At 31.4% G+C, this 17,272-nt stretch overlaps 1 protein-coding gene across 3 annotated transcripts in view; it reads right to left on the bottom strand.

The window, feature by feature from the left end:
- Window positions 1-17,272, bottom strand: part of SmydA-2 (SET and MYND domain containing, arthropod-specific, member 2) — a 65,739-nt gene that overhangs the window by 13,965 nt on the left and 34,502 nt on the right. For 2 of the 3 annotated variants that reach the window (XR_012757603.1, XM_075374719.1), the window contains one exon: window positions 16,113-16,265. The exons of the other annotated variant lie outside the window; for it this stretch is intronic. Coding sequence is in view for 1 of the 2 variants with exons in the window: in XM_075374719.1 (XP_075230834.1) it covers window positions 16,146-16,265 (120 nt within the window). In the remaining variant the exon portion in view is untranslated. Of the gene's footprint in view, window positions 1-16,112; window positions 16,266-17,272 lie in introns of those variants that run through there. 3 annotated transcript variants of the gene reach the window in all.

Below are 17,272 nucleotides of genomic sequence, written 5' to 3'. Positions count from 1 at the left end.
AAAAATTCAAATATCAAGACACTTGGATTATTTTGGGATCCTCAAGGTGATGATTTCGTTTATCAAATCAAACCAACGGATAATAACACTTCTTACACTAAACGTTCTGTTTTATCAATTATTTCTTCGTTGTTCGATCCTTTGGGTCTACTTGCTCCTGCAGTCGTTCCATTTAGTGTTCATCCAAGAGTTATGGTACGCTAACCTTCAATGGGATGAAGTTCTTCCTGCTCCGCTAGGTGAAAAATGGAATTCTCTGTATTCTCAGCTCAAATCGTCAAGTAATTTTAGGATTCCTCGATTAGTTAAAATCAGTAGTTTCAGTAAGAGTTATCAACTGCATGGATTTTGTGATGCAAGTAGCAGTGCATATGGAGCTTGTCTTTTCATCAGATCGATTGATAGTAATGAACACGTTGAAATCCACCTGTATTCAATATCTAGAGATGCCCTATCGAACAAATCTCTATTCCAAGGATTGAGTTGAATGCTGCTCTTCTGTTATCTCGTTTATTTAATAAGGTTAGTGTATTTTAGGTATAAGATTTGATTCAATCCATTTTTGGGCGGATTCTAAAGGAATACTTTACTGGTTGTCTTCGCTTCCTAATAGATGGAAGATATAGAGCTAATAAGGAATAAGGATATAATAGAGCTAACTAAGGAATGCGTATGGAAGCACGTTCCTTCGAAAGATAACCCTGCAGACGTCTTGTTACGTGGTTGTGTGCCAGATGTATTAACCTCGTTAAAAGTTTGGTGGAAGGGTCCATCGTTTCTGAAACAAGATGAGAACGCCTGGCCATCCAATCAGCCTATCGTTTCTATGAACCCGGCAAATTCGCTCAAGGAAGAGAAGCCTAGCAAAACTAATGTGTTAAAGCTGCTCTTAAAACAACAGAAACTGGCAGAACTTTCAAAACCATTTTCTTCGTTCGTACGAACATTAAACACATTTTCATAGTGTCGTCGTTTCATTTACAATTTAAAAAATAAAAATAATTGTCTATTGTCACATCTTTCACCGGAAGAAATCAATTACACGTTGGAAATTCTTCTTCGTCAAACTCAAGAATTTTATTTTGCTAAGGAATTAAGCGATTTAAAGAAGAATACAGCTATATCTAAGAAAAGCAAATTAGTTTCTCTTAACCCATTTTTAGATCAAAATGGTATTGTTCGCGTTGGAAGTCGTTTAAATTTGTCTTTAAATGCTAAACATCCTGTAATTTTAAGTCCTCATAGTCATCTTACTCGATTGATTATTTTGAATGAACATTTAAGATTATCGCATGGAGGATCATTAATTTATTCGTCACTTAGACAGAAATATTGGACTGTCAATTCTAAAATCATAATTCGTTCTGTCATTGATAAGTGTCTGACATGTTTCATTTTAGAGCTCAGTCTCAGAGTCAGTAACTTGGACAACTGTCAAAAGAAAGACACAATTTCCAGACCATTCCAGTCAACTGGTGTAGACAATGCGGGTACAATACTGATCCGTCATGGTGGCGGCGTACTCGATCTACTAATCGTGCGACTATTAAAGCTTACATTGGATTGTTTGTTTGTCTCAGCACGAAGGCAGTACATCTTGAACTTGTAACTGATTTATCTACAGAAAGTTTTATATCTGCCCTAAGAAGATTTGTAGGACGCCGAGGATTGCCTTCTCGTATTTTTCGGATAGTAGAAAAAACTTCTGCGATGCAAATCGTTATCTTCAAGAAATGTATGATTTTATTAAAATCGATAATGCTAATTCGAAAATTAATCTTCCTGTACCTCAAACAGCATAAGGTGGTCTTTCATTCCTCTGTACTCTCCTATTTGTGGTGGTTTGTGGGAAGCTGCTGTGAAGAGTACAAAATTCCACCTACGAAGAGTCATGGGAAATTCTGTATTAAATTACGAAGAGTTATCCACTTTATTAATTCAGATAGAAGCATGCTTAAACTCCAGACCATTATACTTGCCATCAACCGATTCCTTGATTCAGCTCCACTTACTTCTGGACATTTTTTAACCTTTGCTCCGTTGACTTCTTTACCTGATCCTCATTTCTCAGGCATTAATATAAATAGACTTACTAGTTGGCAGCTTATACAAAAAAAATATTGAAATACTTTTGAAAAACATGCTTCCTTGAAGCAGAGGAATAAATTAAGTTCTCCAATAATATTTGAGTTGGCAATGTAGTTATAGTAAAAGAAAGTAATCTCCTTCCACTAATGTGGAAATTGGGAATAATTGTTAAGGTATATCCAGGTGACGATGGACTAGTGAGTAGCTGATGTAAAAACTAACAATACCATTGTCAAATAAACCTATTAATAGATTAATTATTCTTCCAAATTCAGATGTTTGTAATAACCTGAGTGATGCAGAATGTAATGAATGAAATTTCTTTAACTTCTATTTTTATGTATTTGTTTATTTTTTTATTTTATTTATTTATTTTTTTGTAGTTTTTTGCCATTGACAATATTGGAATTTGTACTAAAGTAGCTTAAAATTTTTGTGTACTTGCAAGATTTTTATGTTGATTATTTTCATATATTACGTTTTAATTTTGCATTTAATTTTTGGTATTTTGTGATAATGTATTTTAGAATTATAATTAATGTAATTATGATTGGTGGACAGTATGTTTTGTTCCTAGTTTGAGCCAGCTAGTGCTGCTCTCTAGTTTCTATTAGCATTGGCCTGCGAGCCAGTTCATACAATTCATTTGAGTTAAGAATCCTGTCTGGCGCGGTCATGTATTTCTTTGTCTAATGTGACTTATATGGTTTAGTTATCTAGTATTATGTTTAGTATCTTTTACGAATTAAATTCAACTATCCTACAAAAATATTGTTTCATTCGCTCATCCAACAATCAGTACAGTCCATTCTAGCTCTAAAAACTTAACAAATACTAAAATAATGAAAACATGCGTATGAATATTGCTCCCTCAAACAGTTTGAGGGAGTTGGTGTTATAAAAACTGCAACATATGCATAAATTATTATATTATTTTGGTATTTTTATTTTTATTGTGCAGCAAGGGAATAATTTCAATCATGACTGAGGATGCGGGATCCTGTGAAAGTACTTTCATGATAAAATTAAGTAAAGTTATCTCTTATCTCAAAATTCTGTATTCGGCAGTTTATTTTAATAGAATTTAAATATATATCTATATCTATATATATATATATATATATATATATATATATATATATATATAGAGAGAGAGAGAGAGAGAGAGAGAGGTTAATTTGTCAATAGTGAATAAACAAGTGGATTACTGAAGTCTTCAAGATATTTATTGAGATTTTATTCAGTAAGGATCATTGAATAAAACCTCAGTTTGTAATATTAACTGATAATTGACTGCATCATATTTGATTTTTGTTAAATACACAGAAATAGAACCTTTAAAAAAGTTTCCTCTTAGAAAACTGTACGTAGAAACTATACGCTTAGGAACTTAATATGTTCTTACACTATCTTGGTTCTTTGTTTGTGTAATGATAGTGTGTGTGTACATGATTGTTGATTTGGCATTGATTGTGGTGGATAATATGGTAGCCATTTTTGTATCCTTATTAGAGCTGGACCATCTATAGTTGCTAATCAGAAGGTGATTGTGATGAACTAAGTAGCATTTAACTAGTTTCACATTGGTTTGTTCTATTAATTATTCATACAGAAACAGATTAACTGCTGCACTTCTGTCCTAATACATCTTCCTCTAACACAAAATTTGTCCTAAATATAAACAGTAATAAACAGCAATATTGAATATTATTTTTTTTTTTGTCTTCAGTCATTTGACTGGTTTGATGCAGCTCTCCAAGATTCCCTATCTAGTGCTAGTCGTTTCATTTCAGTATACCCTCTACATCCTACATCCCAAACAATTTGTTTTACATACTCCAAACGTGGCCTGCCTACACAATTTTTCCCTTCTACCTGTCCTTCCAATATTAAAGCAATTATTCCAGGATGCCTTAGTATGTGGCCTATAAGTCTGTCTCTTCTTTTAACTATATTTTTCCAAATGCTACTTTCTTCATCTATTTGCCGCAATACCTCTTCATTTGTCACTTTATCCACCCATCTGATTTTTAACATTCTCCTATAGCACCACATTTCAAAAGCTTCTAATCTTTTCTTCTCAGATACTCCGATTGTCCAAGTTTCACTTCCATATAAAGCGACACTCCAAACATACACTTTCAAAAATCTTTTCCTGACATTTAAATTCATTTTTGATGTAAACAAATTATATTTCTTACTGAAGGCTCGTTTAGCTTGTGCTATTCGGCATTTTATATCGCTCCTGCTTCGTCCATCTTTAGCAATTTTATTTCCCAAATAACAAAATTCTTCTACCTCCATAATCTTTTCTCCTCCTATTTTCACATTCAGTGGTCCATCTTTGTTATTTCTACTACATTTCATTACTTTTGTTTTGTTCTTGTTTATTTTCATGCGATAGTTTTTGCGTAGGACTTCATCTATGCCGTTCATTGTTTCTTCTAAATCCTTTTTACTCTCGACTAAAATTACTATATCATCAGCAAATCGTAGCATCTTTAGCTTTTCACCTTGTACTGTTACTCCGAATCTAAATTGTTCTTTAACATCATTAACTGCTAGTTCCATGTAAAGATTAAAAAGTAACGGAGATAGGGAACATCCTTGTCAGACTCCCTTTCTTATTACGGCTTCTTTCTTATGTTCTTCAATTATTACTGTTGCTGTTTGGTTCCTGCACATGTTAGCAATTGTTCTTCTATCTCTGTATTTGAACCCTAATTTTTTTAAAATGCTGAACATTTTATTCCAGTCTACGTTATCGAATGCCTTTTCTAGGTCTATAAACGCCAAGTATGTTGGTTCGTTTTTCTTTAATCTTCCTTCTACTATTAATCTGAGGCCTAAAATTGCTTCCCTTGTCCCTATGCTTTTCCTGAAACCAAATTGGACTTCTCCTAACACTTCTTCCACTCTCCTCTCAATTCTTCTGTATAGAATTCTAGTTAAGATTTTTGATGCATGACTAGTTAAACTAATTGTTCTGTATTCTTCACATTTATCTGCCCCTGCTTTCTTTGGTATCATAACTATAACACTTTTTTTGAAGTTTGATGGAAATTCCCCATTTTCATAAATATTACACACCAGTTTGTATAATCTATCAATCGCTTCCTCACCTGCACTGCGCAGTAATTCTACAGGTATTCCGTCTATTCCAGGAGCCTTTCTGCCATTTAAATCTTTTAATGCTCTCTTAAATTCAGATCTCAGTATTGTTTCTCCCATTTCATCCTCCTCAACTTCCTCTTCTTCCTCTATAACACCATTTTCTAATTCATTTCCTCCGTATAACTCTTCAATATATTCCACCCATCTATCGACTTTACCTTTCGTATTATATATTGGTGTACCATCTTTGTTTAACACATTATTACATTTTAATTTATGTACCCCAAAATTTTCCTTAACTTCCTGTATGCTCCATCTATTTTACCAATGTTCATTTCTCTTTCCACTTCTGAACACTTTTCTTTAATCCACTCTTCTTTCACCAGTTTGCACTTCCTGTTTATAGCATTTCTTTTGCCGATAGTTCCTTTTACTTTCTTCATCACTAGTATTCTTATATTTTCTACGTTCATCCATCAGCTGCAATATATCGTCTGAAACCCAAGGTTTTCTACCAGTTCTCTTTATTCCGCCTAAGTTTGCTTCTGCTGATTTAAGAATTTCCTTTTTAACATTCTCCCATTCTTCTTCTACATTTTCTACCTTATCTTTTTTACTCAGACCTCTTGCGATGTCCTCCTCAAAAATCTTCTTTACCTCCTCTTCCTCAAGCTTCTCTAAATTCCACCGATTCATCTGACACCTTTTCTTCAGGTTTTTAAACCCCAATCTACATTTCATTATCACCAAATTATGGTCGCTATCAATGTCTGCTCCAGGGTAAGTTTTGCAGTCAACGAGTTGATTTCTAAATCTTTGCTTAACCATGATATAATCTATCTGATACCTTGCCGTATCGCCTGGCTTTTTCCAAGTGTATATTCTTCTGTTATGATTTTTAAATTGGGTGTTGGCAATTACTAAATTATACTTCGTGCAAAACTCTATAAGTCGGTCCCCTCTTTCATTCCTTTTGCCCAGCCCGTATTCACCCACTATATTTCCTTCCTTGCCTTCTCCAATGCTTGCATTCCAATCTCCAACTATTATTAAATTTTCATCTCCTTTTACGTGTTTAATTGCTTCATCAATCTCTTCGTATACACACTCTACCTCATCATCATCATGGGCGCTTGTAGGCATATAGACGTTAACAATCGTTGTCGGTTTAGGTTTTGATTTTATCCTTATTACAATGATTCTATCGCTATGCGTTTTGAAATACTCCACTCTCCTCCCTATCTTCTTGTTCATCACGAAACCTACTCCTGCCTGCCCATTATTTGACGCTGAGTTAATTACTCTAAAATCACCTGACCAAAAGTCGCCTTCCTCTTCCCACCGAACCTCACTAATTCCTACTATATCCACATTTGTCCTACCCATTTCCCTTTTTACATTTTCTAGCCTACCAACCTTTTTTAAGCTTCTAACATTCCACGCTCCGACTCGTAGAATGTTATTTTTTAATTTTCTGGTGACCCCTTCCTTAGTAGTCCCCACCCGGAGATCCGAACGGGGGACTATTTTACCAAGGAAGGCGCCTCCATTATTGCTATGTGAAAATGCAGAGAGCCACATTTTCTTGGAAAAAAAGCAGCTGTAGTTTTCCATTGCTTTCAGCTGCGCAGTACTCAGAGGACTGAGTGATGTTGATACGGCCGTTTAAGTCGTCCTGACTCACGCCCCTAACAACTACTGAAAGAGCTGCTGCCCTCTTTCAGGAATCATTCCTTAGTCTGGCTCTCAACAGATACCTCTCCGTTATGGTTGCACCTTCGGTCCAGCTACTCTGTATCCCTGAGCACTCAAGCCCCCTCACCAACGGCAAGGTCTCATGATTCATAGAGGAGGTTGAATATTATAAGAGGATAAAATAATGCATTCATTTACATAGCTCATTAATATCATGAGAGAGGATAAGTAAGAGTATTTTTTTAATGACTGAGGTCAGTCTTTGAATGTAGTGTCAAGGCATGAATATAGATAATACTTGGATATCATTTTTATAGAAACTATTCTTTGTACAAAATATTTTCCTTAGTGCTAGCAACTTGAAATAAGATATAAAGAATATGAAAAAATCTGATGTGGACACCACATGACTTTCACGTATGCCTATTAAATTACATATACACATTTTTTTTTTAAAATGAAAAGTACATAAAATTTTATTTCATTAATAACTTCTGATATTTTATCATATTTTTTTTTAGTATTATTATTATTTATTGTATTTTTTTTACAATCAGAGGTTAATAATTATTAATAAATCAATATATTTAAATTATAAAAAAAAAAGTTAAAAGAAAGGAGATGAAGTCTGATTTAAACTGATGCACCTTCCCCTTGTAAGATCCAAATATTTCATTAATTAAAATTGATTTGGCTATAACTCAGGAACCAATGAAAATAAGTACCCCTTATCAATGAAAAGCTCTCAATGAGGGCTTTATTACTGCAGTTAAGAAAAAGTTCAAAATCCAATTTTTTTTGATTTTGGGCTTTTTTGGACAATTTTGGTCCAGTTGATTGCAATCAAATGGAAAGGTGCACAACTAGATGTTACAATAGTCCTAAATCCAAAATTTCAGCATCCTACAGCTAAACATTTTTGAGTTATGCTAGATACATACGTACATATAGACGTCATGCCAAAACTAGTCAAAATGGATTCAGGGATGGTGAAAATGGATATTTCTGTTGAAATCTGACATTTTTCGTGATCACAATACTTCCTTTACTTCATACAAGGAAGTAAAAACATTTACCAGGAAGACAAATCTCATACTAATCATTAGGATCTTTACTTTGTTATTAAGGCAACTGCAGAGAATGTTTGTGCAAAAATCCAGTTTGTTTAATGATAATTTTTTTAAAACCAAATTGATAAGATGTATAGGTGTGAATAGTTTATATTGTCTATAGCTGTGAATAGTTTAACCTTTTTGCAACTTAGAATTACAACTAATTTTGTATTTATTTTTCTTGATACATAGATTAAATCTGCATTTCAAGGAACAGATTTTGGAAAGAAACAAGAAGCAAGTAAAAAATTTAAGGAATCTGTTGATAAGGAATTAAAAAAGATTGCAAAAAAAAATTCAAAGGAAGATACAGAAGTTGATAAAATTTCATGACCTTAAAAATAAAATAATGCAGATAGGAATGGCAAATATTAATCCAAATGATGGTAGAATAAATTAATGAATTAATACACGGAATACATATGTCTTGTACACAAAACATTGACTTTATTACAGTAAAATCATATTAAAGTTTAATGGTTGCTTTTATTTATTTCTATTAAGGCTCAGAAGCTTAAATAGTATACCCATTAATATAATTAATGAAATTGACAAGGAAATAAAATAACATAGAAAAATTAGATGTGATCAGTATATGATTTACTTGTTTTACAGTAGCTTCTTTATCAGATATTTTCTTAGAATATCATAGATTAATTTTAAACAAGTTGTAGATCAGTATGTTTTATATATATGTACATTTTTATAAACAAGTTGGATCAGTATTTTCTATATTAATATATTTTATTTTAAGTAATTGCTAATGCATATAAAAGTAATTTTTTAACACAGAAAATAGAACACGATAAAATAAAACTTTATATTCTAGCAAATTTTAGTTATACTGTATAATACACTGCAATATATAGATAAAAAACTAATATATAAAAACTGCTAGAAAAAACAATTTCATATTTAATCAACTTTAATAAAAGGAGGAAGTTCTATATTTGATACTACACATTTGTTTTATATTTGGTTCTACATTTATTGTGTAAATCTTTTAAGACTAAGCCCTAGTCTTAATCAAATGGGCCATTCCAGATGATTTATTATTTATTTAATCAGGTAAAATATTTTTTCTGTTGAATATTTTTTCCATATAACTCAAGCAGAACACTTTTGTTAAAGTAAAAGTACATTATTTTCAGAGAAAATTTAAGCATATTTTTCTCTTTTTGCTACCATCTTTAATTAGTATTAAATTATTGTAGAAAAATTATATGAAGCCTAATACTATCAAATACTAAAAATATTTTTACATGAAAATGAACTGTAAAACTTGCATAAAAAATAATATTCTTATACATAAAGTTTTAACTCACGTTTTGGCAGTCAGTTGTTTTCTCCATTCTGTTTTCATCAACATGTAAGTTTGTCACCTTGCAGTGACTTTTTCCCACAGGCAGTGTTTTTTAAGTCTGTCCAAAATTTATATAAAAAGAAAATGAAAAATTGTTGAATAAAATAAAATTAAAATAAAGTAAAACCAATCTCAACAAAACGTGTGTATTTTTTGTTGAACAAAAAATAATACTTTTTCAATTGTTTTTAAATTTTGACTGTTCATGAACCTAATTAAGAGATATTAGTAATTATTTATATTAATTTGGCTTAAAGATGATAAAAGTCAGTCTAAAAGTCAGTATTTAAAGAATAATTGAAAAAACTTTTGCACAGTTCTACACAAGATCTACTTTTCGTTTATTTTCTTTCTTTGCCTTGTTCAAACATAACCAATCATGAGCCTCAAATTAGGGAATGGTACCTGAATACGCCGAACAATATGCTAACAACAGATACCGCAGATAAAGTTTCCTTTTTTATTTATAAATAAAAAAGGAAACTAAAATTTAAGTGAATGATATTTTCGTATTTTCATACCTCAAAATGTAAACAAAATTCATTCCCACCCCCTATTCCCATCATATAACAGAAAGTAATACCCTACTTTTTTTCGAAAAGTTGGTAAAAATATTAATTTCTCATTTTTAGTACATATTTTTTTCTCTTATTCTTTTATTTCACAAAATCTATAATATGCTGATTATATACTCGTATTCTCACTGTTGTCAGAAGAATTATACAAACCAGTACCATTCAAAATGCTAGCAAAGGGTTTATAACTTTACCCAGCTTCGCTATTGACAAATTTTCATTTAAAATATTACTGGGTTTTAAAATATTAACTTTATTATTTTTATTCAAAAGGGATCAAATCAATTGTGAAATACAAATAAAAAACTGTTTTGGAAGTTGATCTTTGATAATGAATTTTGTAAAGGATTTTAAAAATTGGTTACAAAATTATACCTAGAGCGATATTTCACTAGTTGGTAGAAGGCATCGAACGTAAGAATGTTTACTTCATGTAAAAATTAATAATCTGTTATATGATTTCCTTATGATGAAAATTTTGCTTAAATAACCCTCTAATGTAAAATCGGTTAATTGTTATTAGATGAAAACTAATAAAATTTGAAATTGTCTTACCCGTTTGTCTGCTGGGGCCCAAAACTGAATAAAATAAATATCTCATACACAGAAATATTTTGGTGCCTAATGGTTAGGTTGGTTTAAAAATATTAAGCTTTAAAATAAAATTAAAATGTTAGGCTTTATTGTAAACAATATGACACCTCAGTCATTAAAAAATATGATATATGACCTAAATTATTAAAGCAGATCGCAAAAACTATGCAATCTAGTAATTTTGTGTTATGTTCACACATAATTTTTAGGATCCACTTACCTCTAAACAATTTAAGTCATATTTTGACTGTTTATAAACCGATTTAGGCAAATAAAATTAATTTTGTAACAATAAAAGTCTTATTTAATAAAACAAATGTTTACAGAGTTATTAATCATTAAAAAATGTACATGGCTGTTCTGGAATTTTCAAACTTATTTATGTCTTAGAAGGTGTTGCTGTGTACCAAAATAAATTTGATCTGTGACTTTATTAACCCTGAAGGCATGTTTAATGTTCTTATGAAGGTTTTGTCGTGATCAGTTTACTTATTCAAAAATTAAACATTATGGAGAACAGTTAAAACAAAACGTAGATGTGGGTCATGGGAAACTTTATTTTTGTATTATAGATAACGCTTGGGATTGTTTCTAATTGTAAATTTACAGTGAAACAAACACCAGAGTAAAGGGTGGGTAAAATTACATGGATGTCACAAATCAGTATTGGCTTCTTGTTTATTTTTCACTCAAAATATACTTAAAATAAATCATTCATGATATGTATTAAGAGTGAGGTGTACAGTGTTGATTTAAGGCTAGAATTAAAGAGCAAAGAGGACAGTTAAATTGCGTGATTCCCTATCTTTCTGTTTGACAATGCCACTAGCAAAGATAGTAACAGCTAAAGAATAGGCCTTCTATCTTTTGCAGTTTATTAAATGCTTATCTGTAGACACAGTTCGACTTGCATTCCATAAAAGTTTAATTGTGATCCTCTAAATGACAATAACATTTGTCGATAGCATAATCAATTTTGGAAGAACAGATGTCTGTGTAGAGGGAAGAGTACAGGATGACCGAGGGTGTTTGAAGAAAATATTGAACATGTGTGGGGGGGGTCTTTTGTAAACCTAAAAACTGATTTACTTAACCATAATATTTGAATTCTATTACAACAAAATTTTAATTTTAGATTTGCTTTTCTGATGTTTAGGTCTACTGCATTAGCTATACAATTGTGAAATTTTTATAAGCATTCAGTTTATTTGCTAAATTATGGAAACTGTGACGTCTGTGTATGCTGATTCCAACAAATTTTAACAGGAAACTTTAACTTTACACTGTTTGACTGACAATGGGGAGAAACAACTAAGGTAATATATCACTTAATAATTCTAGTGACACCTGGTTTTGGTTGCTATGGGTGGCTGGATTGCTCTTACTTAAATTCCCATATTAGAAGTAAGTAAATTTACAAACTACAAAAAATAATATACAAGGTACGATTTCCTAAGTAAGTATTTAAAAGTACAGCAATCGTTCAAAACTTTGGGTAGGAGGGTTTTTTGCAAATGTTAATGTCTCAAGACTCCTTTAGTCAAAATAACATAAAAAAAGTTTTAGAAATTTATACAATATTTGGTTTTGCCTTAATACTTGGATTTCCTAGGGAATGGACACTGTCTAGATATTTCCATAAGCTTTGACATATATATGGAAATAACAAAGGATGTAAGTTATCAGAACATTTCTATTTAGTTCTGCTTACCTTCTTTAACTTCATTCCTTTATCTCTTGTTGAAGTGTTTCAGATCCACTCCATTGTCAAAACTTATTGAACTCAAACTTAAGTACAATAAGTATTGACAATGGAGTGGATTTGAAACGCGCCAAGTACATAAACATAGAAACTATAGTGATCTACCCGAAAAGATAATATTAATTATTATCTTAACAACTGCAATTTTATCAGAGCCTGATTAGAGTATTTTATTAAAAAGATCAATCACATGTTGACTAACTTGAAGGTGTTTTTTTTTTGTCTTCAGTCATTTGACTGGTTTGATGCAACTCTCCAAGATTCCCTATCTAGTGCTAGTCGTTTCATTTCAGTATACCCTCTACATCCTACATCCCTAACAATTTGTTTTACATATTCCAAAAGTGGGCTGCCTACACAATTTTTTCCTTCTACCTGTCCTTCCAATATTAAAGTGACTATTCCAGGATGCCTTAAGTCTGTATGTGGCCTATAAGTCTGTCTCTTCTTTTAACTATATTTTTCCAAATGCTTCTTTCTTCATCTATTTGCCGCAATACCTCTTCATTTGTCACTTTATCCACCCATCTGATTTTTAACATTCTGCTATAGCACCACATTTCAAAAGCTTCTAATCTTTTCTTCTCAGATACACCAATTGTCCAACCTTCACTTCCATATAAAGCGACACTCCAATCATATACTTTCAAAAATTTTTTCCTGACATTTAAATTAATTTCTGATGTAAACAAATTATATTTCTTACTGAAGGCTCGTTTCGCTTGTGCTATTCGGCATTTTATATCGCTCCTGCTTCGTCCATCTTTAGTAATTCTACTTCCTAAATAACAAAATTCTTCTACCTCCATAATCTTTTCTCCTCCTATTTTCACATTCAGTGGTCCATCTTTGTTATTTCTACTACATTTCATTACTTTTGTTTTGTTCTTGTTTATTTTCATGCGATAGTTCTTGTGTAGGACTTCATGCATGCCGTTCATTGTTGCTTCTAAATCCTCTTTACTCTCAGCTAGAATTACTATATCATCAGCAAATCGTAGCATCTTTATCTTTTCACCTTGTACTGTTACTCCGAATCTAAATTGTTCTTTAACATCATTAACTGCTAGTTCCATGTAAAGATTAAAAAGTAACGGAGATAGGGAACATCCTTGTCAGACTCCCTTTCTTATTACGGCTTCTTTCTTATGTTCTTCAATTATTACTGTTGCTGTTTGGTTCCTGCACATGTTAGCAATTGTTCTTCTATCTCTGTATTTGAACCCTAATTTTTTTAAAATGCTGAACATTTTATTCCAGTCTACGTTATCGAATGCCTTTTCTAGGTCTATAAACGCCAAGTATGTTGGTTCGTTTTTCTTTAATCTTCCTTCTACTATTAATCTGAGGCCTAAAATTGCTTCCCTTGTCTCTATGCTTTTCCTGAAACCAAATTGGACTTCTCCTAACACTTCTTCCACTCTCCTCTCAATTCTTCTGTATAGAATTCTAGTTAAGATTTTTGATGCATGACTAGTTAAACTAATTGTTCTGTATTCTTCACATTTATCTGCCCCTGCTTTCTTTGGTATCATAACTATAACACTTTTTTTGAAGTTTGATGGAAATTCCCCATTTTCATAAATATTACACACCAGTTTGTATAATCTATCAATCGCTTCCTCACCTGCACTGCGCAGTAATTCTACAGGTATTCCGTCTATTCCAGGAGCCTTTCTGCCATTTAAATCTTTTAATGCTCTCTTAAATTCAGATCTCAGTATTGTTTCTCCCATTTCATCCTCCTCAACTTCCTCTTCTTCCTCTATAACACCATTTTCTAATTCATTTCCTCCGTATAACTCTTCAATATATTCCACCCATCTATCGACTTTACCTTTCGTATTATATATTGGTGTACCATCTTTGTTTAACACATTATTACATTTTAATTTATGTACCCCAAAATTTTCCTTAACTTTCCTGTATGCTCCATCTATTTTACCAATGTTCATTTCTCTTTCCACTTCTGAACACTTTTCTTTAATCCACTCTTCTTTCACCAGTTTGCACTTCCTGTTTATAGCATTTCTTAATTGCTGATAGTTCCTTTTACTTTCTTCATCACTAGTATTCTTATATTTTCTACGTTCATCCATCAGCTGCAATATATCGTCTGAAACCCAAGGTTTTCTACCAGTTCTCTTTATTCCGCCTAAGTTTGCTTCTGCTGATTTAAGAATTTCCTTTTTAACATTCTCCCATTCTTCTTCTACATTTTCTACCTTATCTTTTTTACTCAGACCTCTTGCGATGTCCTCCTCAAAAATTTTCTTTACCTCCTCTTCCTCAAGCTTCTCTAAATTCCACCGATTCATCTGACACCTTTTCTTCAGGTTTTTAAACCCCAATTTACATTTCATTATCACCAAATTATGGTCGCTATCAATGTCTGCTCCAGGGTAAGTTTTGCAGTCAACAAGTTGATTTCTAAATCTTTGCTTAACCATGATATAATCTATCTGATACCTTGCAGTATCGCCTGGCTTTTTCCAAATGTATATTCTTCTATTATGATTTTTAAATTGGGGGTTGGCAATTACTAAATTATACTTCGTGCAAAACTCTATAAGTCGGCCCCCTCTTTCATTCCTTTTGCCCAGCCCGTATTCACCCACCATATTTCCTTCCTTGCCTTTTCCAATGCTTGCATTCCAATCCAACTATTATTAAATTTTCATCTCCTTTTACGTGTGAAGGTGTATGTTTTCTCAATTCATTATCAGTGAATAATATAGATCATTAAAATCATGGAAGGGGCAAATCATGGTATCATGACAAATGGACCCTATAATCAATAATTTAGAACAAATAATTTAAACTATATTCTGTACATGAAACTGACATTCTAAACAAATTATTAGAAGTCTAGTTGCAGAAAATTATAAATGTGTTGAGGAATTTTGTAATAGAATCTCTTTCAGCTATGTAATTCTTAGTAATAAAAAGTCATTATTAGATATAAAAAGCCTTTAAAGGGCTTTTGTATAATTTTTTCATTAAATGCTGCATTTTAGAATACCTTTCTTTGTTAAAAGATAGAACATGCCTTTTAACTCAGATTGTACTAGTAAACAGAATAATAATTGTATCATTTATTTTCTTGCTTAACCATGTTACAACAAAAATTATTACAGTATACCGTAATCAGATACTATAATTAGAACATAATTAAAAAAATACATCTCCCAGACAGATAACAAACTGTATTTTAAATAAAATCATATCAAATAAATTGTCTATTAATTAACAAGAATAGGAAAGAAAAAACAACAAATAAAACATGTGAAACTTTGTGTTTCTCCACTGCCAGAAATAATGAAAATAAAAAAGTTCCATTGTAAATGATTAAGGTTGAAAATTTAATAAAAAACTAATCATCGACATAAGTTTTAAATAGAAATTATCAGATCAGTTGTAGTTCAAGCTTAAATAAAGTTAATTGAGAAGGTTCTATTTAGGTTTTTAAACTTAATGTAGAAGGTCTGACTTTACCTGGTTCACAACTCAGCCATTTGTACGACTTTCAGAAAATGTCCCAGATCTGAGTAAAGAAGACCTACCTACTATGGCAAGGTTTCAGTCTAGTATGCAGACAGAACTACTGCAAATGGCACAACAATTCTCATGGTGTGTGTCCCACATAAAAGGAATGAAGGATAAGAAAACAGTGGGGTTTAGCAGAATGGAAAGATCAACAGAGACAGAGATTACACCTATGGTTGGATAAATCAGGCTAGTTTAAAAAGTGTTTTGCCCGGAACCATGAAATGAAAACAGTATAATGCTATTAAAAACAAAACAACGTATGAAATTTATTAATTTTATTGAGTTTATAAGTTTTATTGACAAATCTGTGATAATTCTTTCATTTTATCTTCTAACAGATATATTAGATCTGGTTCTGTCCGTAGAATTTCTGCAGCTTCTCCCAACATCTTTACTAATTCACTTACAGACTCCTGAAATTATAAATTATTTCTTTATATTATGAATAGTTTAGAAAAATATAGTAAGTACATTCTACTTTACATTGAACAAAAACAAAAGCCACATGTATACTCAAAAAAAATCTTGTTTTCACAGTGAAGTATTCATTATTCATAGGGATAAACTGTGTCTTTACCTTTAGTAATAGAAAGACATAATAGTCACTAAACCTCTCAAGATATTAATGCTGCATATACTAACTTATTGTATGTACAACAGTACAGTGTACTTCATAAAATATTTAAAAACAACTTTTCGGTACAAAATGATATTAATAAAAGTGGCATCTATGAAATTTGGCATTTCCTGTTTTCATTTACTTTAGTGTGAGATAAGTTTTAAATAAAATGCCTATTTTAAAGCAATAAATAATTATTATCTTTTTGAGGTATACAATATCCAGAGACACATCAAACGGTGTTTTTTTAAAAGAAGCTGTACTAGGCTCCTTCCTGAAGATGATCAGAAATAAGGATTAGAGAAATTCATGGCATATCTTTACAAGATATACCTTGAATTACAAGGTAGAAAGTTAACAGTAACTTAATTAAAAATTTTCAATATTTAGGAAAACTTGTATTCAGTGTTGTCTTTTGTAGAAAAAAAAACAGTTCATATTTGTTAAATTATTAACATTACCAATAAAATTTATGAATATAACTGTTAGAATAATTAGTTTAATGTAATGAATAGAACTGGTATATTATGGAATATAGTAGCATGAAAATTAATCTGAACACAGGGAATTTTTTGTTTATTTCTTTATTGTGGCTACACTGCTTGACCACACCCATTCTTTAAGTTGTCTGTGTAATTTGAGGTAATTTTTTTTTTTATAGTTATTTAGCAATTTTCATGTTATAAATAGCCTTTAGCGAAGGTTTTCTTATTACAAAATCATATTTCCTTATTTTTTGTTCTGTGTGTCTAATAAATAACAATGGATGAAAGTCCAAGAAAGCATTAAAATGTAGTTTCT

The sequence above is a fragment of the Lycorma delicatula genome, chromosome 1 (assembly GCF_047948215.1).
Source record: "Lycorma delicatula isolate Av1 chromosome 1, ASM4794821v1, whole genome shotgun sequence".
NCBI classification, from domain to species: Eukaryota; Metazoa; Arthropoda; class Insecta; order Hemiptera; family Fulgoridae; genus Lycorma; species Lycorma delicatula.
The sequence above is the reverse complement of the archived record's forward strand: the minus strand, read 5'-3'. Positions and strand labels throughout refer to the sequence as shown.